The sequence below is a fragment of the Poecilia latipinna genome, unplaced genomic scaffold (genome assembly GCF_001443285.1).
Source record: "Poecilia latipinna isolate Pla-1442-1.1 unplaced genomic scaffold, P_latipinna-1.0 Scaffold1696, whole genome shotgun sequence".
Taxonomy (NCBI): domain Eukaryota; kingdom Metazoa; phylum Chordata; class Actinopteri; order Cyprinodontiformes; family Poeciliidae; genus Poecilia; species Poecilia latipinna.
Window position 1 is genome coordinate 105,623 of NW_015114312.1, and position 25,130 is coordinate 130,752.

Consider the following 25,130-nt stretch of genomic DNA (forward strand, 5'->3'; position numbering starts at 1 on the left):
CCTCCATAGTTGACATGCAACTAAAGGAATCAGTTAAAAAACAGCTGAACTCTCTATGCATTGTAGAAATAAAATGGTTTCCAAACAGATAAGCAGCTTGGTTTCACTGCACACAGACTCGCAGTGACATATTCCTACAGTTAGAAACAGATTAACACAAGTTGAAAGAAAGAATGTGGTATATATGTGTGTGTGTGTGTGTGTGTGTGTGTGTGCGCGTGTGTGTATTGAGGGAGTCATGGAAGGAAAGTTTATGGATTCCAGTTCACATGTTGCCCCCTGGTGGATAAACAACAATACTTGCAACACGTGCATTCCTGCATCTGCCTGATGAGATGCAGCCTCATCAGGCAGAGGACAGGAACTGCACTCATTATGCTGCAGGACATCTTCACAGACACCACCCATCATGGCCGTGGTACAAAACGGGTCCATGCCTCCGTCTCCTCCGGACTGGACTACTGCAACACACTTCTCATTGGGATTCCTAGCAAGAGCCTGCAGAGTCTCCAAAACTCTGCAGCTCGGATCCTGATCAGAGTGAGTAAACATGACCACATCACTTCCATCCTCCCCTGGCAAAGCATTTCCACCAGAACTGAATTCAAGATTTCCATCTTCAATGCATCTACGGAAATGTCCCCACTATATCAAAGAACAGCTTAACCAACAAAGCACAACTCATTCATTCACCCACTCAAACCTTCTCCAAACTGAGGACCATGTGAGACAGGGTCTTCTCCGCTGTTGCTCCATGGCTATGGAATGCCCACCTGACACTCTGGGGGAACCACAATCCACTGACTGTTTTAAAAAAGGACTTAAGACATTTCTTTTTATCAAAATTGTTGGTACATTTTCTTAGACATTGGATTTAATCTCTTATTTATGCATCTGTTCATTTACTTAGTCATTTTTTCCATTATAATTTCTTGTTTTGTTCCCGTTTCCTGTCCTTTGTGATCTAAAGATATAAATGATATTATGAATAAAATCTATTATTAATTCTGGACCTTTAATGATACATTTGAATTGCCGTTTTTCCCAAGTTGTAATGATGATGATGCATTAATCTCAGAAACATGATTTTGGTGCACCAGTTTAAACACATTGTGGGACACACACACACACACACACACACACACACACAAATATAAAACATACATCCCCACTAATATTTGGTTATAAATCTGAAGAAAAGTCTTATCCATTTTATCTGCTTCACCAGTTCTGGCTAAACTCAGTTTATTAAAACGAGCAAGAACAAAAACTTTCAGCAAAGTTTTGGTTTAGGGAAAGTAATTACAGCCTGGCTTTCACTGTAAGGCTGTTTTCTCACCTGATAGTCTAGTAGACTTGGGTCAGTTGGGAACCCAAATTGCAACATTTATTCCATTTTCAGCTGGCGGTTCACTTTCACACTCCACTGTCAATTTTTTTAAATTGCCCCTCAGGTGCAAATAGTTATTTGAATTTAAACACACCAAATACTTAGAAAAATCTTGTTCGCCATCTCTATGAATGATTTTGAAGAATCTTTAAAAGCCCAAAGGTAATATGATCAATATAAATGGCCATGTTGGGTGTATGTAAACATTTGAACACATTGAATGGCAGCCAGGAAAATCTAGCGGTGAAATGCTGCAGATGAGCTGAGATCTTTCCAACACTGGAGCTGTCACAAACCAGGACAGGAAGTAGATCTTCACAGGACAGTTTCATCAACATGGGGGAGGGAAAAAAATGACACATTAAGCATGTGCCATCACAACCAGTTTGCTTAGAAATAAAATAAAGTTTATTAATTAGCACTCTTAAGGGCTTTTTGTGGCATAGACAGCAGCATTGTCAGCATTCAGACTAGAGTGGAAACATAAAAGGAAGGTAAGCTCAGCAGGAGATTTCTCCAGGGACCAACTAAACCTCCTCCTCCTCGTTTCACACACAGCCAACAGAGAGCTATAGATTATACTTTAATATACAAATATCAAGCATAGATGAATCCTAATAACAGTCATATCCATTTTGGTCTCGTCACTCTGTGTTTCTTGGATATTTGATGATGGCGCCGGCTGTGAGAGAAGAACGGGTTTAAAAATAGAAAATAGTAAAAAGAGACATTGATTCCACTGACATGATTCTCTTTTTCTTTGTTAGTTCTTTTGAAGTCAGTCTTCACCTGCAGTTCACAGCCCTGTCACTGTCTATTACAGGTAGAGTCACTATTCCGCTCCACACTCGAGACAATTTCCTTCGATTTTATCAGACAATTCCACAATGGAGCAAAAATAGTTCCAACAAAGAAGAAGATGGTCAAGACACAAAGGGGTGTCTGAGGTAAAGACTCATGTTTAAATGAGGCAGAAAGAAAATATTAAAGCACATAGATCCTGACTGCTCCTTTATTAAGTTGCTCCATCAACAAAGTTGACATTTCAGAATGTCGTTCATTCACTAGGAGTCTCATAGCACCGCTAAGCTACAGTGTCAACACATTTGTGGCCAAACAAGTCGGAGGATAAGTTGATACTGACAGCTCTAACAAGGTGCTCTCTGTTTGATTTGATGTTAAATAATTGATTAGTCATAATAAAAAGAAAAAAGTGAATTAAAATGGGAATGGTGCATACATAATACTAGAAGAAGAAAAAAAACACTTCAATCTAGAAGTCATTTACAAGGAAAATGATTGCAATTCAGTTTAACAAAACACCCACATGTGGTCCAGGTCTAGTTTTTGTGTTGTTTTACCAGAGGCAGCTGAAGTTATGCTGCCTTGAAATGATGCTCATCACTGGTGGAAAAGATGTGACCTTCACTTGCAAGGAAAGCCAAGGAAGATCTGAGCGAAAAACAAAATGATCAGTATCAGCTTCAGGTAAAATCCCCAGTTAGGACATACAGTTCTGGATTTAGCAGATTTCAGTGATAAGACCAAAAAAATAGTAATAAGAGTAACAATCTGCACAGCTGCTAGCATGTAAAAAGGAAAGAAATGCAGTCACCATTTTATAATCACATCTGATTTAAACATCCCAAGAAATCATACTAAAATGCCCTGACTTTGCAGCCTTTGTTGAGGTCCCTGTCTCTGCTCGTTTCTCAGAAGAGAGGAAGTCTAACCTAATCGGTTATTTGCTCCAGAAAGTGACTGGGATATCAGAGATGGTGTTACCAAGAATTTGGGTGCAGATTTGTTGCAGATAAGATTTTCACTGCAGCCACCTGAAAGACTTTTCCCACTCCAGTAAAAAAATAAAAAGTCATGGCAATCTCTTGTCATTGACATGCTGGCAGAGTAAAAGTTCTCCCCACATCAAACTCTGCTGTGGTGTCCAGGTTTTTCCAATCTATCCATCTATTTAATGCAAAATACAGTCATTTCCCACAATTGTAGTCATTTGGAACATTTAATGTCTAAAATGGCCATTAATGTCAGGTTACGGTAATGATGATGTTAGAAAAGCAATGTTTTAGAAAAAAGGGATTGGGCTTGGGAGTTTAGTTTGCAGTTACCTAATGTCTCGCATGCTAATATAGTCCAGGTTTCTTGTCAGGTCGTGGAAACTGATGCCATCATTATGGACAGAGAACACTTGGATTTGATGCAACACCTGAGACAGAGAGAGAGAGAGAGAGAGAGAGACAGAGAACTGACAAACCTGAATATTAGTTTTACTTTTTCAGATGGTCACTGACACCCAGAATCAATGCAACGATGTGCAACTCGCTGGATCATTAGCCAAAACAACATAGTGTGGCCGATTTAATGTCTTGCTCAGTTAAATGCACAAATTACCACCTGCATGGAAGCATCTGCAGCTCAGTTACCAGACACCAAGTCAGTCACCATTTTCTGTAAACCAATTGGTCAAACCTGCTGCGAAGTTCACCATTTTGGTCCACTTCAGATTTTGGTTACTCATTCACACCTAAACAAATTAATCCGACTTTCGAAGCAAATGAGCTAGAGTTCGATTAAGTGGACTAAATAGGGCTGCTGTGAATGCACCCATAACCTTATATTTTCAAACAGCATAATAAAAGTACATTTGACCCGACTCAGTATGTTAACTACTCAACGTAAAAAAAATAAGTACATAAAAATCATAATGTGAAAATGCAACACACAGAACATCATAAACAAAGTGTTCAAGCTGAACTTGCTCTTTGCAGTCACTGACCTGGCCCTGGACTGTAGACAAGCCATTTGGTAAAACGCCTTGAGGACGCGTCCCACTGCTCCAGTCAGGCTGCGATGCCACAGTGGTGTTCATGTTCACATCAAAGACCTGATGGAAACACAGAGGTGACAGGCATTGGTCCTTTTCGAATGAAACCGTGACGGATCAACACTGGACATCTGAGTGTCAGTTTCACCTAATAAAGAACTTCCTAAAGGGGTTTGTGAGGCCAGCTTCTATGACTTGTATGTTCAGTCTAAATTTTATGAAATGGCTTTTAACAGTCTTTTTTTATTATTATTCTAGGTAGCAAACAAGCATGTTAGGACGCACTGTCAAGTAACCTCTGGTTGTGTTGCCAAGTGCAACAGAATCTCCAACATCCAAAAACAAACACCTGGAAAATCAATGTGCACAGAACAACAATAGACAAGAGTATTAAATTGCGAATTTTCAGACTTCCTGCAGTGGCTAGCTGTGCTGCAATGCAGCCCTAGCCAGTCCACATTCAGGACATGGAGAGCTGGTTTTCGGCTGACATTTTTATTTCCATCCTCTTGTTATTTTGCTGCTGGAATTAAGCTGCCATGTCCTTCACCACCACAAGGAGCAGCCATCATAACTCCTTATTTCCCCAGCTGCGGTTCAAAACCACATGATTTCAATTTTTCCAACATCTACACTAAAGTATGCCCAAATCACTTTAGGGAGTCTCAATAACCCTTACACTCTAAAGAAATTTCACATTTCTTTAATTATGCAATTTAGGTTCCCATGTGCCAAAGTTGACATTTCCAAAGAAGTAGAAATGCATGAGAGTATACCTTTCTGGAAACTTGCATATGAGCTTGTACCACCTCCAACATGTGGGAGCTGATCTCATTCAGGTCCTTTATACGTCGGACATTCATTGCCAGTAGTGACCTCTGTCCCTGTTGAAACAGGAGAAGAAATGGCAGTGTGTCATTTATTTTCCTAGTACTTATTGCCTGTTTCTCTAGCATACTTGCTTACACTGTAGCTGCGTAGGCTTCCAATCACCTTCACATACATTCCTGGAGAAGCGACAGTCGTCTGTGCAGAGTCCTGTAAAGATTGGAGTTTAGATCTTATATCACCAATCATGCCCATCTGACTTCTCCCCAAATGTTCTTTAACACCACTGACCTCCATGTTAACCCACAGCTTCACATTCAGGGGTGGACCGGTCATGTCGTCCACAGCGTACTGGACGTTGGTCACAAACGGAGCAAATCCTCTGATGACACCAACAATAGACACCTGAGATAGGAGGAACTACTATTAGAAATGTACCAAAGCTGTGATGAAAAGCGGCAAAGAATTATAGAAATGTTTCTTAAGATGTCAAGATGCTGTTGAGAACAAATGAAAAGCTTAACATTGAAATCTGCCCTTGTGATATCTAATAGCACATTGAGTCTCGTATTCAATATCTCAGGATTTGTCTAAAGTTAGAGCCTTTATGCTCTATTGGAGTGACCCAGAAGGAAAGGGAAGAATGCCAAATGTGGTCATGGACAGTCAGACCGCCATAAAAATGGCCATAAAAATGCACCAGTAAAAATCACTGCTTAACGACATAACACCCAATATGGAAAGCTGACTGTGACCTATAAAAGACACTGGGACAATAGAGTTTTGAGGGAAATTCTTTAATTAGCTTTGCTTTCCCTCAGATTATGTGTACTGGTCTGTAATACAAATCTTATTCATTTATGGGTGTTTTCACAGCTGATAGTCTGGTAGACTCGGTTAAATTGGGGAGTAAAATTGCAGCATTTGCTAGATTTTCAGCTGATGTAGTTCGCTTTCACACTGCATTGTGTCAGACGAACCAAACCCTTTGGAAAACCTGTGGTGGCGCTACACCTAGAACCACTAAAGGGGGCGACACAAAAAACTCTGAAGAAGACACTGAGCTTAAAATTCCCACTTCTCAAATGTGGACAAAAACACAGAGTTGCTATGGATTCCGTCTTTTCCTCTATCTCTTTAACCCTCTCCTATCTGCTTACACGCACATGCTGCAGCTTACATAACCATGCTTATGCATGAGTGCCACCAGTCACATGTAAAGAGACTGAAACTGATTAGATATCCTATAGGGAGGGTACAGATTGCTGCAGTCTTTGCCTCACTTGGTTCCGTCCATAAGGTGAGCTCAGTGAGGCCCAGCACTGGCTGGTGAATGTAACTCTGTATCTATTCTGTATGACATGTATGGCTTGTAACATTTGATCATTTTTTGGCATTAAAGCCTGTTTTTATACAACCAAATCTCATTATTTCTCAGGTAATTTACACCGAGGGGTTCTGTTCAGGTCCTGAAGCTGGTTAACGGACCTGGTGGAGCACAGAGACAAAATGAATGAACTCCAACAGAGTGGAATGAATTTTTTTGTGGCTGTATGATTTCTCTTTGGAAAAAGACCACAAGCCATTTCTCCTGGCAGTGTTAGACAGTCCGTTTGGTTTGGTTGTATTTACCCAGAATGCCCTGCGCTCTATTCCGGTTCCTGGGGGTGGCCTGCCGCCTGTTTGGCATTCACATAATCATTCAAACCTCACCCGAGTTCACTCCAACCGAACCGAGACCGTTTGTAGGTGGAAGTAATCTGCTGAATTTCCACAGAAACTTTTAAATTCAAATAAATAATTGGGATTTGAATAATAAATTGAGCTTACTGTACTGTTTGATCTCTAGTCCAGCAATTGGAATGTATACATAATTGAATTAAAATACCTTTTTTGTAAAGTGCCTCTAGACAACATTTGGTGTGAATTGGTATTATATCAATAAAATGGAATGAGCTTCAACATGAAAAACTATTTTTTTTAAAATAGCTATTTTGAGGCCTTTTACAAGCAGATGTTGATCTCCTCTGTATTGGACTGAATTATCCAGTGTACCTTTGCAACGAGGGATTTTAACAGGTGGTAAATCCTGTCATTAGTAACTGTGTGAAGCTCACTGTCCACAGTATGTGTTGAGCAACAGCTTCTCTCTAAATCCTGACCTCTGAAAATAACTGGCTCACCTGGTTGAGCTCACAGTCACAGATAGTGAAGCAGTCATTGCAGAGCTGAGGAGCAGCCAGCAGCTGAGAGACGGTGCAGGGGAAAATCTCAAGGTGGGCTTTCTGTGGCAGAGACAGTGAGGGAGCAGATTATGAACCCAACAAATAATCTGCTTCTCTTGGATATTAAAGCTCTTTTTACTTAAGCCAACAGACATGCGCCATTGATGATGTTGCTTTGTGGCTCAAGGTTTCACCAGTGGAAGTAATCACATGTGCAGCCTGACTGCAGCCTGTGTCAGAGTGACAAGGGTTTCAGTTCATGTGAGGGACGTTCAACAGATGATTTCAGACATGTGCCACTCACCTTGATTCCACATGCTAGAGGTCAAACAAAGTCATTAAGATGATCCGAACTGGCAGCAGTGGGCTGTCATCAGTGAAGCTTCAACGCCAAACAGGATAGTTCTCTGAGTTTCTTCAGCAGCTGAGCTGAGTTAAACCAATTACCTGAGTCAGTGCAGCTTCAGAAAGCCAGTCAGATTCACTAGCCATTCCTCATATATTCAGAATTCAGTTTTTGAACTTGTTTTCAGTCATTAATAAAGTAAGTAAATTGGTGATATTAATTAAAACTGGAATCAAATCTATGAGGAAACTGAGTCCAACCTGGGCTAATTCTCAAAGAACGGCAATTATAAATGTATTAATTTTAACATATCATTGTACTCACTTAACCACACAGAAACAGTACATAATGAAACTAGCCCCTCACCCATACTGTACATTTTGCTTATCTGCTGCTGTAGGAACCTTATTGGACACCAAGGAAACAAAATGCGGCTCAGTGAGGCTGACCTGAATGTTTCTATAGCAGTCATCACATTAGGGGACGTTCCAGACTTGTTTTCAAAGTTAGGTCATCAGATTTCCAAGTACAAACTGAACACATTTGCTCATTCCAGCAGTTTTTATTATTATTATTATTATTATTATTATTATTATTATTATTATTATTATTATTGTTGTTGTTGTTGTTGTTGTTGTTGTTGTTGTTGTTGTTGTTGGGGGGGGGGGGGGTGGTGGTGGTTCCCTAACAAACAGTTAAAGCAGAGGCCGTTTTGCTTTAAAATCATTAGAACCAGTGTCACAGAACGTCAACTTTTTAGGAGCAGGAGAGCATAGAGTGACCACCAGAGGGCATAAGTGATCCACAGTAAGAGCAGATGCTCAGCTTCACACAGCTCTGTTAGCTGTGATCAGTCTGGATGTCCTGAAGGGAGGTTCTAGAGGCTCATCACTGGTCAACATTTGAACCCAAGACGTGAATTTCAAAGTGAACTTCACGTCACTTTAGCATAATAAAGCATTATTGCTTTATTGCAATTATTGCTTTATTGCAATAATGCTTTTTATGCATTGTTGCTTATAGGGCTAGAGCATAGGGTATTAGAAATAATGCAATTAAACATTAGCTTTATTGCCACTGTTTTTGGACTCAATTCCTGGCTTTTGAATTTCAATTCAGTTCAGAAATGCTTTATGTATATCAAAGAGAAATTAAGTGTTGGGCAGGAAGGATTTCCTGTAGCGGTCAGTCTTGCAACAAACCTGAAGGGGCCTCTGACTGAAGACTGTTGCTGTATTATGATCTTGTTAATGTCATGTGTTGCTTGGGCAACACCACAGTGACGGTGGCGACAGTGGTTTGCCCTGCAATCAGTGGATTGCCGGTTTAATTCCCACTCCACTCACCCCTTGTTGTTTGTGTCCTTTCTGGTCAGAAGTGCCTGTAACAATAATAATTGTGGTGTCTAGGGTTACCCTAACCCTCTGCAAATCAACATCATTTGCTTTTCCTGTTCCTCTTTAAATCTTTGCCTGGTAGTTTGGTTATGAAGTTGTGCAGAGACATGTTGGAGTCTGGAATATGATCTTTGCCACAATGATACATTGAAGAGATTGTTTCATTTCTCTCTCTGCTCTTTGTCCTGCATCCATGAAACCTTCGTTTTAACTTCTCTGGGATTTGTGGTCAGAGTTCAGGTATTTTTTTTGTTTTAGCTTGTGAGATTCTAATCAGTAACTCCCAGTTGTAAATAAATAAATAAAAAAATACCTTGTTGCCACGGTTATGCATCATAACAAAAGTTCGAAATTAAAAATAAAGTAAGAGCAGCCATCTTTTTGGATGTTGTGCAGCTGCACAGCATCCAAAACGAAATAACAAACAATATGATAGAAATTGGAGAATATTATGCAGGTGTGCATATTATTGTATTCTATCTGTGAGTGACAGTTAGGTCTGGGGAGGCTGCTGCTGGGAGGAAGATGCTAAATAAAGCTAACTGTACTGACTAAAAGTCAAGCTGCAGAAAAAAAAACTGTCGCCCAACCATAACACTGAGTTGTTGCCTTGCAATTGAGAAAAACATCTTTTGATTAAAATAAATTTTAACTAAACATATAGAAATACATACATTTGAATGCTACAGCGTGCGCAGCGTAAGTTTAAAATTAAACATAGAACTGCGAATGTGTTTTACTTTGAAAGGGACTGGAAGCTGTTCAAGCTGCTCACGCGGTGAGCTGTACGGCACCTCGCAGCGCAGCAGCTGCACGCTCTGACGTCCAGTGTTTGACACAACCTCGTCGGCTTGACTGAGCGAGCGGAGTGTGTGCAGCTGTAATGGCTGCCAGAGGGAGTGAGGTAGACCACCAATGAACCCCCGAGAAGCGACTCTAAGGTGAGCCTCATGACCTGATATCATGCGGTCAACCTCTTCTGTCTCCGCTGTACGTCCACCATTGTCTTGTCTGCTGTGCGTACCTGGCAACCCGGCTTGCAGGTGTGTACGCTGCTTGATAGCACTCGCACGTACACAGGACAATAAACTGTCAACACCTTGTGGTTAGCATGGATACCTCCTCTGTTCGCCACTGTTGGGTCAGTGTAAGGGGAAATGAGCATGTTTGGTTTTAAATGAGGCGACGCTAACGCAGAACCAGATTTGTGAACGAACTGGAGCAAGCTGGACTCTTTGTTAGCTGCTGTTAACATGATTAGCTCGCGTTAGCAGCCAGGGGCCAGGCCACATAGCTGTTAGCCTGGTAGCCAATCACCGAGGTGAGTGTCTCATTAGCCTGTTCACTTAGCTGTCTGTCAAGGGAACTGCCTGCAGCACTCCATCTTCTGGATAAATCTTGTTCATATCTATCAGCTAAAGGTGTGAATACACCTGTCCTGTATTTTTCAGTTAAGGAGGACCACAGTTTGCTAACTTTTATGTTTTGTTTCAAATTGAAATTTGGATTTTGAATTTTGGCACTTTTAATCTCTTACAGATTTAACATTACTGAGGAGTGGTGGAAATGTTGGTTATATCTGGTAAAAAAAAAAATATATATATATATATATATTGCGAAACCAGTATTATGAATTAGTAATGTAACATTTATGTTGTATTAAAATAATATTTTATATATATATTAATGAGCAATCTCCCCCATCTCATCTAAAAAGCATAACTAATACAGAAAGTGTAAATGAGGACGTACAAATCAGTAGCCTTGGATTAAAATGGGTGAGTTTTCCTTTGAGTGTGTGACCTTTGATTATGGAAGTTAGAATCTGAAAGATTATTTTTATTCCCATGCATCAAAGCTTGTTTTGATTTGTTTTCCACTGTCGTCCAGAAAGGTCAATAAAATGCAAAAGTCATAAGAGCAAACAGCTAAAGTTCTTATGACTTCGGGAAAAATTTGGAAATGAATCCATTGATTTTGAGTGTGACCAGCTGGCCAGACCTCAGAGAAAACTGGAAATCTGTCAGTCAGTAAAAACCTGATTTACAGATCTCTGGGTTGCAGTGTTGGTTGGAATACATGCTGAAATATTTTTTTTTTTTTTTACTCTGCTCAAGAACTGTCATTAATTCACTAATATTAGCTAAATATCATTGGCTGTAGCCTTCCTGTTTGAGGATTAATCTTTTTCTGAACAGAAAATGATTAACCCTCTGCATGTCACTACCTTGAGACAACAGCTCCTTTAACCATCTGTTTGTTGTGAACTCGGGCTGGAATGATCCTTCAACTGATTTGGTTTATTAAAATGATTCTGATCTAATTTAATACTGTTAAACCACATAATTTTCTTCGGCATCCTCTACAGTGAACTAGGTTAGCTTAACATAGCATAATAAACAGTAACATAGCAGACAGATGTGTGCGTTTGTCAGAGCCCACCATGATGAAAGTAAAAAAAAAAAAAAAAAAACAGATGGAACAGTTTGACTCCAAGAGTCCGTAACAAACCTTCTTATGAATTAACCTTGGAGTAAAATGAGTTATATGATAAGAAGGCTTAGGCATTCTTATGAAGGAACAATTCCCTGGTGGATATCAACATTTCCACCTTAGAAGGTCCTGGAGGACATCAGCTGTATTTTAGGACACAGTTAAAACATTTGGCACGGAACAAACTGTTAGTTTTAGGTTATTTGTTCTTTATTTGTAAATCTATCATTTCATTCTTTCCGAGTCCCATTGAGACAGGATGTCTCATTTTAAACAGTGACCCGTTAAGTCAACACAAAATGCTTTTCTTCCTTGTTTGTTTTGCAGAATTCAATTTTTATCAATTCTAATCTTATAGCCTAAAAACTGTGTAATTGTGGAATGAAAGAACACAATTCAATAAATCAATAGCATTAAAAATTTCATGTTTGTCACATTTTATAAAAGAAAATCTTTTATTCTTAATCTCATTGGCATAACCAGGCCTGTCACAATAACAAACTTTGCTGAACAATAAATTGTCCTAGAACTTATTGCGATAAACGATAATATTGTTGTTTTGAAACCATTTTCAAGTAATATAATGGAAATGGTATAATAATGACAAGAACACATTCTCAAAGATCAATAAACTTTAAATTCTAAGGAACGTTTAGATAGATAAAAAATTTGTTAAACTTTAAACACTGGAACTGGAAGACACTTGAAACAACCAAAATTAGTAAACAAAACCACAGAAACAACAAATAAACAGAATTATGAAGTCTCTGGAAACAAAATTATCTTTCAGAAAAAGGGATAATTGAAACCGAAGCACCAGACTGATGACTTTTATCATTCATTTTTTGGTAAAAAGAGAAAGAAAGGCGATAAATCAAGCAAATGAAAATTTTTGAGTTTCTTTTAATGTATCATGCTATTAATTGATTTATTGTTTATTGTGACAGGCCTAGATTTGTATCCTAAAAACCTGCAAGCAATCTGGTGCACACTTCAATCAGGATGTTGGTTCTTTTTTTTCTTTGGTCTGTCCCACTCGTCTCCATTAAAGTACGCGAGTGTCAGTGGTTTGGTGTTTAGCTGTCATGCTCCTGCTCCAGCTCACACCCTGCCCCTCGGCTTCTTTTCATTGTGAAAACGAGGTTTTGACAGGTTCTCCTCTTTGACATTGTGATGGTGGTGCATACAGAGCACACAGAGATGTCGCCATGATGGCCTCAGTGAGGTAGCATAAACCTGTTGTGACCAACGGTGTCATTATAACAGAGTGGTGATTGCTGCGCTGTTTGATGTGTGTGCTATCATGTAACGGTCACATTGTTCTGCTGAGGATTGGTATTGATGGCCACAGTGACTGACCAGGCACTCTGTCTGCCTGCGGGGCTTTTAATCTGCACATGTAAATATTGTGTCACTGTGTTCTGTATCTAGTTGCTTGTTTGCTTTGTTATACATATTATCTTAAGTGGAGCCTTTACTGTTGAGTCATTCACCATAGACTCTGTAGAAAACGCAGGAGGGAGCAGAAAAACAATGAGCCACCCTGGTTCAGTTAGCCACATGCAAAGTCAATTAGCCACATCCTGGTTTAGTACCTGGTGGGAAAAAGAATGTTTTCAACTGAACTTCATTATAATTTATTGCAAGCTCAGATAAAGAACGTCAAGAAGCAGTTCTCCAGCCTAAAGTAGGCAGTAGTTTAACCTGTCACTTTGTTCTGCTCACACTAATGCATGTGGGCCAGTGCATTATCACTGTGGTCTGTTACATCTCAATAGCCATGTTTCCATCAATGGGTTTTCTATGAGCATTTTGAAATATTGATATTAGAAACGGTTGATGGAAATGGCGCAATTTGAAATAATTTCTTCAATATCACAGTGAAGATTTTACTCTCTCTTAAGGTGTGTTTTGGCTTTTCTGGAAGAGGTAATGTGCTAAGGAGGGAATGGAAACACATTTACTGACTTAGTTCCAAACCTCCAGCACAGATTGGAGGACCGTCAACCTGGAAAGGCATGTCCAATTTTCATTTTCCTTTTTTTTTTTTTTTTTTTTTTTTTTTTTTTTTTTTTTTTTTTTGCAACATTTCAAAAGTTTGCTAAAAAATTCCCATGACGATTGGATGGAAATATGACTATTGATGATTGACTCTCAATAGGTGCAGATTCTTTGAAGTTGTAACTGGGGAGAATTTTGTAACTAGTTTTGTGTTTTTTGAATTAGGGTTAATATTTAGCACCACTAGCTGGATGTGTTGAGGGTCCACAGTGTTGCTTCATTCCATCCAACATTCCTGTTGTTTCTTCTGTTTCAAAAGATTTCTTTTAAATTTGAAACATCATGGGTGTTATTTTCTCTTTGTATGGGATAGTCACCATAAATCGTCCAGATTTCAATTTATCACACATCTAAATTGATACAAGATTACCCATTTTCAATTTTCTTAGTAAGATCACAACTTCACACAGCTTCACTTCAAACACATAGAAAGGTAAAAATGTACATAATTTTTAGCTTGGTAGGAGTCCTCTTGCTAGTTAAGTTAGCTGTAGTTTAGGTAGCATTAGCATTTGACTTTCATTTAAGCGTCTGGATTAATCAGAGGTGAGGAAAAAAAATGACTGACAAAAAAAACAATCAAAGCAATAATAAACATACTGGTTTTAAAAAACCAGCTATCATAATATTTGGGAAAAGTCTGCACTGAACATGAGTGCCTGCCAGGTTTTAAACATCCTGCTTGTGTCTAGCTCACCTGGCAAGATTTTTGTCCCAAATTTCCCCTTCCGACAAACTTAAGGACGTCCCAGTTATCATGATGGCTCTTGAGATGATCTTCAGAGATATTTCTGTGGTGTGTTGGTCTTTCTATGCAGCTGGACACCGCACACGGTGCAACCAAGCCTATTATGCCTAAGATTTTTTATTGCTGTCTGTGTGTGGTCTCAGGTTTTGAAAATCGGCCAACGATTTTAGAATCTTGCTGTGTGAACCAGGCTATGATGATTAGCTACATGCTGGGTGTGATTGGAGGGTAAAGTGAGCTAGCAGAAATAAACAGTTGTTTAAAAGGTCACCTAAACCATGGTAGAACATTCTCATATAACGTAATGTCTAGTTCTGATACCACCTGGAGTAAACGAGAACTTACCAAGGAAAATAAAGGTAAGGCACTCAGGATACGAGTCCTGTAAAGTTTCAAAGTTTCAGTCACCAATCAAAGACAATGTTTTTCCATACAACAGAATGTAAAGATCTTCACAATTACAATGAAACCCAATATAAACGTGGCTCTGCTTGTTCAAGCTGCTCCAATCTCTAAAAGACTTCTCACCTGCAGTGCCACTAGTTGAAATCACGTGGTGAGGGCTAATGCTAGCTCATGGATCTGGACAGTTTACAACCAATTCAGATGGAGCTTATTAAACCGGCACCATGGAGTTTTATCTACAAAGGATCATTTTAAACCCTCATGGTGGACCATGTCTGTCTGCAGGCTGTTCTATGGTATTCAGTACATGGTTGACCCCAAAGCTGGGAGCTCCAGGGTCAACACATTAAAAATGGGAGGACAGCCATGTTTGATGTGTATATTAGCAGGTCAAGTAGGCATTAATTCCAACAGCTACGCTATAGAGCAGGAATGGTTCTGTTTTGGAAGTTATTACGAGTGATTGTTGGCTTTGTGTGTGTGTTGTGTGTGTGTGTGTGTAGTCAAATAAGGCCGCAGCAAACTGCAGAGACTCCAAAGCTCTAAAACCTTTTAGCCTATCAGGGGAGCCTATCTGGGTGTTTTCTTAAGGCTTTGGTTAATTAGCCAATGTTGCAGAAAGCATAAAGTCCAGCTAAGCCTGTCACAACAAGCACTTAATCAATTAAGTGCATGTTAAATTAAAATGAGCTTGATAATTTCCTTAGCAAAGGTCTACAAATCAACCACTGTCCTCTACTGCTTTCCTGTCATAGAGGTTTGACTGACAGGCCGGCTCACCAGGTCATGTCTGCATGTTTGCAGTTAACAATAATCACTCTACTGTTGCCAACTCAGTGACTTTTTTGCTATAATTAGCAACATTTCAGACAATAATAAATTTGTATCACCAGGTCAGGATTTTTAAAGATCGGTGATTGGAGATCGGCCAAAAAACTGCAATCAGTGCACTCCTAATTCTTGTTGTTTGGTGGAGAGCAGTGTAACAGGCTACTTTATTTTAATACTATTATGTACAAGATGAGTTCTTTATCACTGGAATAATGTGTGTAGTTGAGACTTGGACTCTGAGCTTCCTTCCAGCAGCTTGATGAAAACAATGCTCAGTTACCTCCTACACAATCCAACAGTAGAGGTAATTTATAATCAGCTGCACTATCTGTTAATAAACAAACTGATAATCAATTGTTTGGGGAAAAATACTCAAAAATCTGGCTGCTGACCAGAGAACTAAAAAGAAAACCGGGTGATGGAAAGTACACTCCCAAGCATCAGACCAGTGTTCAACCAGTGCTGATTAGCAATGCTACCTTTTAAATACGTCACATTTCCTTACAGGGAACATATTACTGGTTACCGTTTTCAGTTTACACTACACTGTGGCTGGGAGATTTGTCAGCCAGTGTTTAAAGCAATAAGACTGTTTGTGATAAAGACAGAGGTCAGAATATAAACTCTTCCACAATGCAAAATAGCAAAGTGTAATGACTTGTCTTGCCCTTTGTCAACATCATAAATAATCAGTCATCCAACCAGTTTGTCTGGTAATAGTTTGTTCCTTATGAAACTGAAGACCAGCTCTGCTGCTCATTTATTGACTGCTCATTTACAGCGTACTCTTTGGTAGCTGTACAGAGCTTCACCTGTACAACCGCCCACAGTCTCATGGGTTAAAGCTTTTCTTTGTCCTTTGGTAGCATTATCAGACAAACTATAGTTTTCAGACCCCAAGCACTGAGCTCCTGTCTGTAAGCAAACAGTTTTGTTTGCATAATTGATTTTTTCTTTTGCTTTTTTCTTTTTTTTTCCCTTTGCAAACACGTTTTTTATATATTTATGTAAAACCTCAAGAACCCCCTGCTGTAGTTCTTGAGGTTTGGAGTTGGAGTCAAACATCCAACTCCATCAAGCCATGGTCATTAGATAGTTTCTCTTACCCTCCAAATGTCCATTTTAACTCAGGCAGTGAAGCTAGTTTCAGTTTGAATCATCTCTCCGTGGTTCTGTACAGGCTTGTTGGACTGTTGTACTGCCACTGTTAGACGGGTTTAGCCACCAAGCACTCCAGACGATTAAAACACATTGAACATCCAACCTAAAACTAACTTCACCATGAGAGTTAAAGCAGACATTTGGAGGCATGGAGACGAACCATCCAATCCAAGTGGCATAAGGTTGGAGTCAGACGCCTGACAGCGACCCCTGTATGACCCCTCCTCATTCCACCTTCCACAGAGGGTTCCTTCTCTAAAATCATTTAGGACCATTAGGAGAAATAGAAATGTTAGCAAACTAGGCTCAGATTGTTAAAGGTTTTCAGAGTCATTTTAGTGTCAAATGTAATAAATCTCAACATATTGTTTGCATTGGTATATGACATAGTCCTACCAGCAGGTAGCTGAAACAACTCTAACTCCAAAAATGTATCATCCTCACACTTTCTTCACCTTTCATTACTGGGTTTTTCTGATGCATGTAGCTGCCCACTGTTCTTCCTTTGGTCTCCAATCCTGGGAGCAATTTTACTCCATAGAACTAACAGGAGCCACATAGCAATTTGTAAGGCAAATTTAGTAAATGTTTATTAAATGAATTTAAATTTAAATGAGAGGGAGATAAAAGATAGCTAAGGAGAAATTGTCACACTCTTGAGGTTAAGAGCAACATCTCTTTACCTTAAGAGATGTTAAAAAAAAACAGTATAGGAAAATTTATATCATTACAAAAATACAACAGCTGTTTTGATTATGAATTTGAATGTGAAATTCTATATGAATTTTAATCTAAGTATACATCAAAGTTTAATTATATCAGTTGTAGCTAAAGTAATGAATATTTGTATAAATGCACACTTTGTTTACAAATTATAAATTTAAATTTGTGAGCTGGCTCCTGGTGCTCCAATGTGAGATATCACCTCATTACTAAGCCTAAAGTGAGCAGCTAACACCCCCAGCCCCCATAGGAAGTCCTGTTTCCTTTCAGACCTTTCACTTTGTGTCTGACTTCAGTTTGGCATCTGATCTGTGAATCATATTGCTACCAGAGATTTTGTGACATTGAGATCAAATTAAGGAACAAATTCCCAAAGTTCACTTTACCTTCCAAGTGAAGATTTCTGTTTTTAAATGAAGATCCTTTGAGTTTTCCTCACCATCTTCTTTATCCTGTTGATTTTGCATACCATGGTAGGCCTTTAATTCATGTCAAACCACGTAAATCAGCTGTACAGTTTTTCCAATCTTGTATTACTGTAGTCTTGCTAAGTGTTCCTGTAATGAGATGAAGACCCGTCATGTTTCTCCACAGCGAGGATGGAAGGATGGTAAGCAGCCAGCCCAAGTACGACCTAATCCAGGAGGTGGGGCGCGGCAGTTACGGTGTGGTCTATGAGGCAGTAGTGAAGCGCTCGGGGGCCCGGGTGGCCGTGAAGAAGATCCGCTGCCACTCTCCAGAGAATGTGGAACTGGCCCTGAGGGAGTTCTGGGCACTGAGCAGCATTCAGAGCCAGCACCCAAACGTCATCCACCTGGAGGAGTGTATCCTGCAGCGGGACCAGCTGGCACAGAGGATGAACCACGGCTCCAGCTCGCCGCTCTACCTTGAGGTGAGAATGCAGAGTTCATGCAGCAGCTAAGGGTTTCTACTGTCTGGAAATGTATACAATATTATTTGCCATCCATTATCCAAAATGTTTATCTATAGTAGGGTTGTGAGAGCTGCATCAAAACCACTGAATGAAACGATATGAAAACCCTTGAAGAAGACACTGATCACAACTTTCTCCTTCACAAAATGTTTCATTTGTGTCAAATTGTATCAGTTGTAGGATTTCTATTTTGTTTTTGGTAAAAGACAGTGAGCCATTTCTTGCGCAAGGCTTGCATGTTTATTTTGGTTGTATTTATCCAGAATGTGGTGTTCATATTTGTGCCTTTGAACTGCCCAGAGTTCACTTCAACCGAACTGAAATGTAGGTTTGAAGGTGGACCAGAGTTCACTTTTTGTGTCCATATCAGAGTTAGTTTACACATTCACACAACCCCCAACAAACCAGACATTCTAGGAAAACATACTGGAGTTTGATTAAAGCGAACTAAACAGAGCTGGTGTGAATGTACCCTTTAATTTTAGTTTTTAAATCTTATTTCAACATTATACTTACCGTAGTGCACTAATGTATTCACTAAGCTAGTTGAGCTGGTTTTAAACTAGTTTGTGCTGTAGGTTGCATTGTTTAAACATCTCATTGACCAGTCTGCAAGGCGCAGCTGCTAGTGTGTATTTTTCAGATGACTGGTTTGCTGCGCTGCTTAAATGTACCAGTATCACTTCATATATATGTGTAGTCTGTTGCCTCAGATCAATGGGCTGTTGGGGGATGGGGATGCTTCTCTCTCTGGTCGACTTGTCTGCAGCCTGTCATGTTGCCGTGGCTCCCCGCTGCGTGACAGCAGCCTCAATCGCCTGATTCCAGCCTTTCAGCAGCTCAGTGATCTATTGTCAGAGCATTCATTTAGTTTTCTGCAGTGCCAGCATTGGATGTTTTCCCAGAATTCCTTCCCTCTCGTTTAGCACACTGTAATGTTCCAGGACATGTGTTCAGAAGAGCAAATGATAAAGAGGTGGAGTTCTGCAACTGCTACAACCGTAGGATAACGGCCATCTATTCTCTTTGGACACTCATGGATTATGGCAACAACTGGCAGCCATTTTTGTTCCACCAGGAGCGGCCTCTTTCTTACATTGAGCAGATTAGTTTTGTAGTGCACATCGGTGACAACAGTAAATTACACTGTATTCATTCCTTTGGAAGTTTTTATTTTATTTCATTATGTTGCATCTATAAACTTTAGTGTATTTTATCTGGATTTTATGTGATGGAGCAACACAAACAATGCATTATTGAGATGGAAGGAGAATAATAGTTTTCCAAATTTTTGTAGCTTGTGCATTTAGATTCTTCCCCCTTTTATTCTAACATCCTGTGGACTTGTTACAAGTACAGGTCATTTACCATTTTACCATAAAACTTATGATTCTAACTTGGTAAAAAGGTTTAACAATGAAGGTGTGAATAGTTTTTAGCTGAACTCATATTTTATTAACCAGGTAAACTACTAGACTCAAAGGGTGTATCCTCCTGACACATTTGCTCCACTTTAAATGGACGTACATTGTGCATGTGTGAATAGACTCAAGTAAACCCTGGAGCAGACCAAACATCCGGAACCACACCCACTTTTTGAGGTGGTCTCCATCAGCTTCTAAATGAACTCTGGTACACTTACCTCAGGTGTGAATACAGATCAGCCTGGATGTGAACCAACTACAGGAAAAATGTCTTTAGATTTTACGAGCCACTGTTGCAGGGCGCTGTGTAAAAATTTTACTCAGTACTGTATGTACTGATGGGACTGAAATAAAATAACAGCACATATACGCACAACAAAAACATAGCAAGCATAATATCCAAAGTTTGCTCTTTCTAGGTATGTGCTCTGTCCTGCCATTGTTTATTCAGTAGGAGCAAGGATGATTACCCACATGATTTGTTTACAAATTATAGTCTACTTGCAAAAAGGCACAGTGAAAGCAAATAAAATAATAGTCTAGTTTTGGCACAGACCACACAGGCAGACTAAATGTCTTTCCTAGAATGAGTACATCTTTAATTACTAGTAAAAATTATGGCTGCAAATTCTATCACAATCATTTTAAAGGACCAGACAATGAACCTTTTACTAGTTATTGGACGGTCACACTGAACTCGGAGGATATTGAACCCTTGTGCAGTTGGAGTTCAGCTTCATCCAGACCACCTGTGACAGGGGCCTGACTCAGGTGCTTCCTCCTCTTTGTTCAGTTTGCTGTCATGTTACCAGATGTTTTCTTGTTGTCTTGTACTGCAGCTGGTGGAGACATCTCTGAAGGGGGAGATCACCTTTGACCCGTGCTGTGCCTACTACCTGTGGTTCGTCATGGACTTCTGCGATGGAGGGGACATGAACGCCTACCTGCTGTCCCGTAAGCCCAGCCGCAAGACCAACACCAGCTTTATGCTGCAGCTGGGCAGCGCTTTGGCCTTCCTGCACCGCAACCAGATCATACACCGCGACCTCAAACCAGACAACATCCTCATCTCGCAGGCGTGCACACCCACCGGCTCCTCTGAACCCACCCTCAAAGTGGCAGACTTCGGCCTCAGCAAAGTCTGCTCTGCCTCAGGGCTCAACCCTGAGGAGCCGGCCAGCGTTAACAAATGCTTCCTGTCCACGGCATGCGGGACGGACTTCTACATGGCCCCGGAGGTCTGGGAAGGCCACTACACAGCCAAGGCTGACATCTTTGCTCTAGGAGTGATCTTCTGGGCAATGGTAGAGCGCATCACGTTTGTGGACGTGGAGACCCAGAAGGAGCTGCTAGGGAGCTACGTGCAGCAGGGCTCGGAGATCGTACCGCTGGGCGAGGCCCTGCTGGAGAACCCAAAGATGGAGCTGCTGATCCCGGCCAGGAAGAAAAGCATGAACAGCCACATGAAGCAGCTGATCCGGGAGATGCTGTCAGCCAACCCCCAGGAGCGGCCCGACGCCTTTGAACTGGAGCTCAGACTGGTCCGGATTGCCTGCAGAGAGTTAGACTGGGACACGTGATAGACGTGTGTGTGTGTGTGTGCGTGTGCGTGTATGCGTGCGTGTGTGTATGGCATTATGAACTCCCATCGAGCACATGTACACATCTCTTCATTCGCTCTTAACCCATCCTTCTTTCCATGAAAATAAATGACTAACGAGGGAGTGATGAGAATACACGAGTTGCAGCTTGGTCAGACCTTCAGTCTGTGTCCAAGTGCATCCAGTCTTCTACTAGCTGTGTCTTTATATTGAAAGAGAGAGGTGCGACACCCACAGCTGCTGCTGCTGCTCCAGAACGCAGCGTCGTCTCAGGCCATCCAGATCACCACAGCCACCGCTTTCTCTCACACGCCACTAGAACACAATCACCTAGAAAGTCAGAAAAGAACGGCCAAGACTTCACAGCTTGTCTCCAAATACCACCATGACCCCGGTGCTGATAACTACAAAATGCAATATGAGACGGTGTCCTGTGATTTTTACTGTGTACATCCAGCCAAAGGGCCCACCTCTGTGTTTGGGTTGTGTTCTGAAGCCACCTCTGTAGGTTCTGCCTAAACTCCTTTCATTCAAATCATCAAGATTTGAGTTGGTTTTGGCGTCAGATTCAGTTCTGCTTCGAAAGCTCAGGTAATAACATTCATCATGGTGGTATTTGTTGATATCGGTGTTTTTCCGTGCTCTTCGAAGCAGGGACAAAACCAAATGTTGGTGCTTGAACATGACTTGTTTTTCCTTTGTTAGCTGCTTGGTTTGCCTGAGTGGGTGGAAATCATTTTTATCAGCTGACATCCAGCCAAAAGAGCTCATCTTTGGTATGCTTCTTTCTTTGCTTCTGAACTGCAAACTTGAAGATAAGTTGACTGGCTTCAGATGCACCCATAACCAGTTGACCAGAATGTATAAAGCTCCAGGACAGTCACTTTTCTTTCCACCCAGCCTTAAACGCATCACTCAGCGTGTCAGATTAGACCAGATCATTCAGGTTTATTGCTCTCATGTAGCCTTAACGTTGTGCTCACCAAAGCTTGTGTTTTTAATGGTTTTTCAGAACACACAAGTAAAACTGTTTGGCTTTCCATATACCTACCTTTCACTGGTACCATGTGCCTTGTTTCCACAGAGTGGTATGGCACAGGTTGATGTAGTTTGGTATGTTCTTTTGTCCATTTACATTGTAAAAGCAACCAATACAACTGATGCATACAGTTGTAGGTCTATGGGACAATGGCAATGTCAGGGTGGAGCTACTGGTTCACACAACCTTTGATTGGAGGACAGAAAACGTCACTTCTTGGTGACGAGCACTAGTAGACCCACTTGTGTGACGGTTGTTGTCACAGTAGTATGACGCTATGTTTGGGTTTAACCTACTGTTTCTCAATTCCGGTCCTCACGACTCCCCTGCCCTGCATGTTTTAGGTGTTCCCCTTCTGCCACACACCTGAATTGTATCTCTGGGTGATTAACAGCCCTCTGCAGTTCTTGATAGTCATGCAATAATTTGAATCAGCTGTTCTGGAATAGAGGCACATGTAAAACATGCAGAGCAGGGAGTCACTGAGGACTGGAATTGAGAAGCACTGGCTTAACCCCAAATTTTCCTCAAGGAATTTTAATAATCGAGGTACTCGAATCGTTACAGCCCTAAGCCCAACATTCCCAAATGCATCTTCTACCACACCAGAACAAGGCTGAAGGCTCCAGAGGATAAAACGGCTACTGTCAGTCTTCCTATTACCTGTTGACCTCTTCCCATCCCCAGGTGTCTTCAGTGTCAGTTTGTTACCTCACCAGTTTGATGAATCTCCTCCAAGGTCAATGTGAGCAACAGAACTGAATACAGTGGACGAGTTAAAAAAAAATACTGCCAGATTTTAAAACACAGACCCAGAAGATGGCCGACTTTGAGTCATCTTATGGTAACAACAAACATAATCCTCACCGCCTGGGTTTCTGATGGTGAGTTCAATGATCAGGACAAAAAAATTGAGAAATGGTCACCAGCCAGTTTCTTAGTGCATCTCTAGAAGAGAGTTTCTCTCCTGGTGACGAGGTTTAAGCTGCTGGTTCTTTTAGCCTCAGGTTGAAGAGTCCAAGTTGCTTTGCTGAGCACAACGTTGGAGCCTGTAAGTAGCTGCAGTAGATCCGAATGATCCATGAAGGTTAAAAAAAGTGACTCCAACTCCAGTGTTTCTTCAGAAGCTGCTTGATAATGTGAAGTAGAAGCCGCCTGTCCTGAAGCGGCAGCGACATGAATAATCCCGTCTGAGCCCGTTCCAGACTGAATGTGTTCAACATGCCGGGACGCAGTGAAAGCACTTTTATTTAGCAATCTGTATTTGTCCCTGCTGCGTGATGTGGAGGACTGTGAGGCAGGATCGGCTGATGACAGTGTTGTATTACTGCAGCAGCCCTAACCATGAGGGTGGGGGCTCCTCCATGAGCCAGAGGAACTCTCCTTCCACAAAGCTGCTGTTTGACTCGGTCTCGTCTCCCCGTCACCGCGCAGCATCTCCTTTGGCTCTCAGTTTTCCAGTAATCCATTTGGATCAATCTCCTTAGCAGCTAATCCAAAGCCTGTTAGGTTGTTGCAGAACTTGGCAGAGGATCATGCTGGAGACCCATTTTTGTTCTATTAAATGTAATACTTCAACATATTTCTACAGGAAGCCAGAAAGGTCAGCCAGTGTTAGCGGTTCCTTTGCTGTGGTAGAAAAATGAATTTCCTTCCATTCATCTCCAAGTTGGCCTTTTATTCCTTCTCTCATTCAGTTACACGTCTCCATGCAGGACATCTGGTGCTTCGGACAATGCAACGTTTACTGCGGCTTTCAGTACAAGCAGCAAAGATTAAAGTAAAGTAGGCCACCCATCGAGCAGAGGATGATGGGTAGAGATGTTTCTGCTGCTCACCTTCTGGAGAAGACGTCGTGGAAGAAGACATGGCTTCCTGTCAGGTCTTTGTTATTAGACGCCCCTTTCCTTCTGACTTACTGTATTTAGTTGTTTTGCACATGTGTAAATACTGTAAAGGATCAATGGGACTGATGAGGCTGTATATATGAGGTGATGTGCTCTGTTTTTAGAGCCTGATTGTGTAAATTGTTACAATGGCTTCAGTCGGGATGTGAGGATGGTGAAAAGTGTGTTTGTCATTGGCCTGTTTGTGGTCTTGTGGGGAAAAAAAACAAATGTACAACATGGATGATGTCTCCTGTCCTCTCTGTGTGATTGGGGCATTCTGGAAATAAGAGGGGATTTTTTTTTTATTTTATTTTTAAACCATCATTCAATGTTCCTATTCTAGAGAGCGCTGACCCAAGATCACCATAAACCATACTGGCTCTGTCCCCCACCTTCCAGCTGGACATTGTAGTCACCAAATGGTGTTCAGATTCACAGTTTAAGTTTGAATCAAATAAACCTGTTACTGTGGACCCTTTACAAATGTGTGACCCTTGGTGAGTAGTCTGCCTGCAGCCATGAACACACTGTTCAGGACTGGTGTCTGAATTCATGAAGAACTAAAGAACAGGGGTGCAACACTTGGTTTTCTGGCCGATTACTGATCTGAAAAATGTCTGGTCAGTCCATTCTGATTTTGGCCGATGCTTTTTTTTTGTTTTTTTTTTGTTTTTTTTTCTAATGTTGCTGAATATAGCAAGAAAGTTGCTGAGTTGGCAACAGTGGGGTAATTATTGTTAAACTGTAAATATGCAGACATGATGTGAAAGAACAGTGGCTGATTTTTAGACCT

General features: G+C 40.8%; 2 protein-coding genes across 3 annotated transcripts; one reads left to right on the forward strand and one right to left on the reverse strand.

The window, feature by feature from the left end:
• Positions 1–1,775: 1,775 nt before the first annotated feature.
• LOC106964619 (replication protein A 32 kDa subunit-like) lies at positions 1,776–7,802 on the reverse strand. The gene is made up of 10 exons (XM_015060247.1): positions 7,590–7,802; positions 7,439–7,515; positions 7,244–7,345; positions 5,352–5,465; positions 5,199–5,270; positions 5,009–5,116; positions 4,185–4,292; positions 3,517–3,614; positions 2,752–2,842; positions 1,776–2,072 (listed from the first exon to the last, which is right to left on the reverse strand). The coding sequence occupies exons 1-9, from the start codon at positions 7,600–7,602 to the stop codon at positions 2,767–2,769; spliced, it is 768 nt and encodes a 255-aa protein (XP_014915733.1). The 5' UTR covers positions 7,603–7,802; the 3' UTR covers positions 1,776–2,072; positions 2,752–2,766.
• A 1,667-nt stretch (positions 7,803–9,469) lies between these two features.
• pdik1l (PDLIM1 interacting kinase 1 like) lies at positions 9,470–24,817 on the forward strand. Of its 2 annotated transcripts, XM_015060249.1 has the most exons (4): positions 9,470–9,485; positions 9,777–9,969; positions 18,045–18,342; positions 20,648–24,817. In XM_015060249.1, exons 2-4 carry the CDS (start codon positions 9,944–9,946, stop codon positions 21,386–21,388), a joined length of 1,065 nt encoding a protein of 354 aa, XP_014915735.1. In that variant the 5' UTR covers positions 9,470–9,485; positions 9,777–9,943; the 3' UTR covers positions 21,389–24,817. The 2 variants fall into 2 exon arrangements, with proteins under 2 accessions (XP_014915735.1, XP_014915736.1); XM_015060250.1 differs by lacking the exons at positions 9,470–9,485; positions 9,777–9,969 and adding an exon at positions 10,081–10,349.
• Positions 24,818–25,130: the final 313 nt, after the last annotated feature.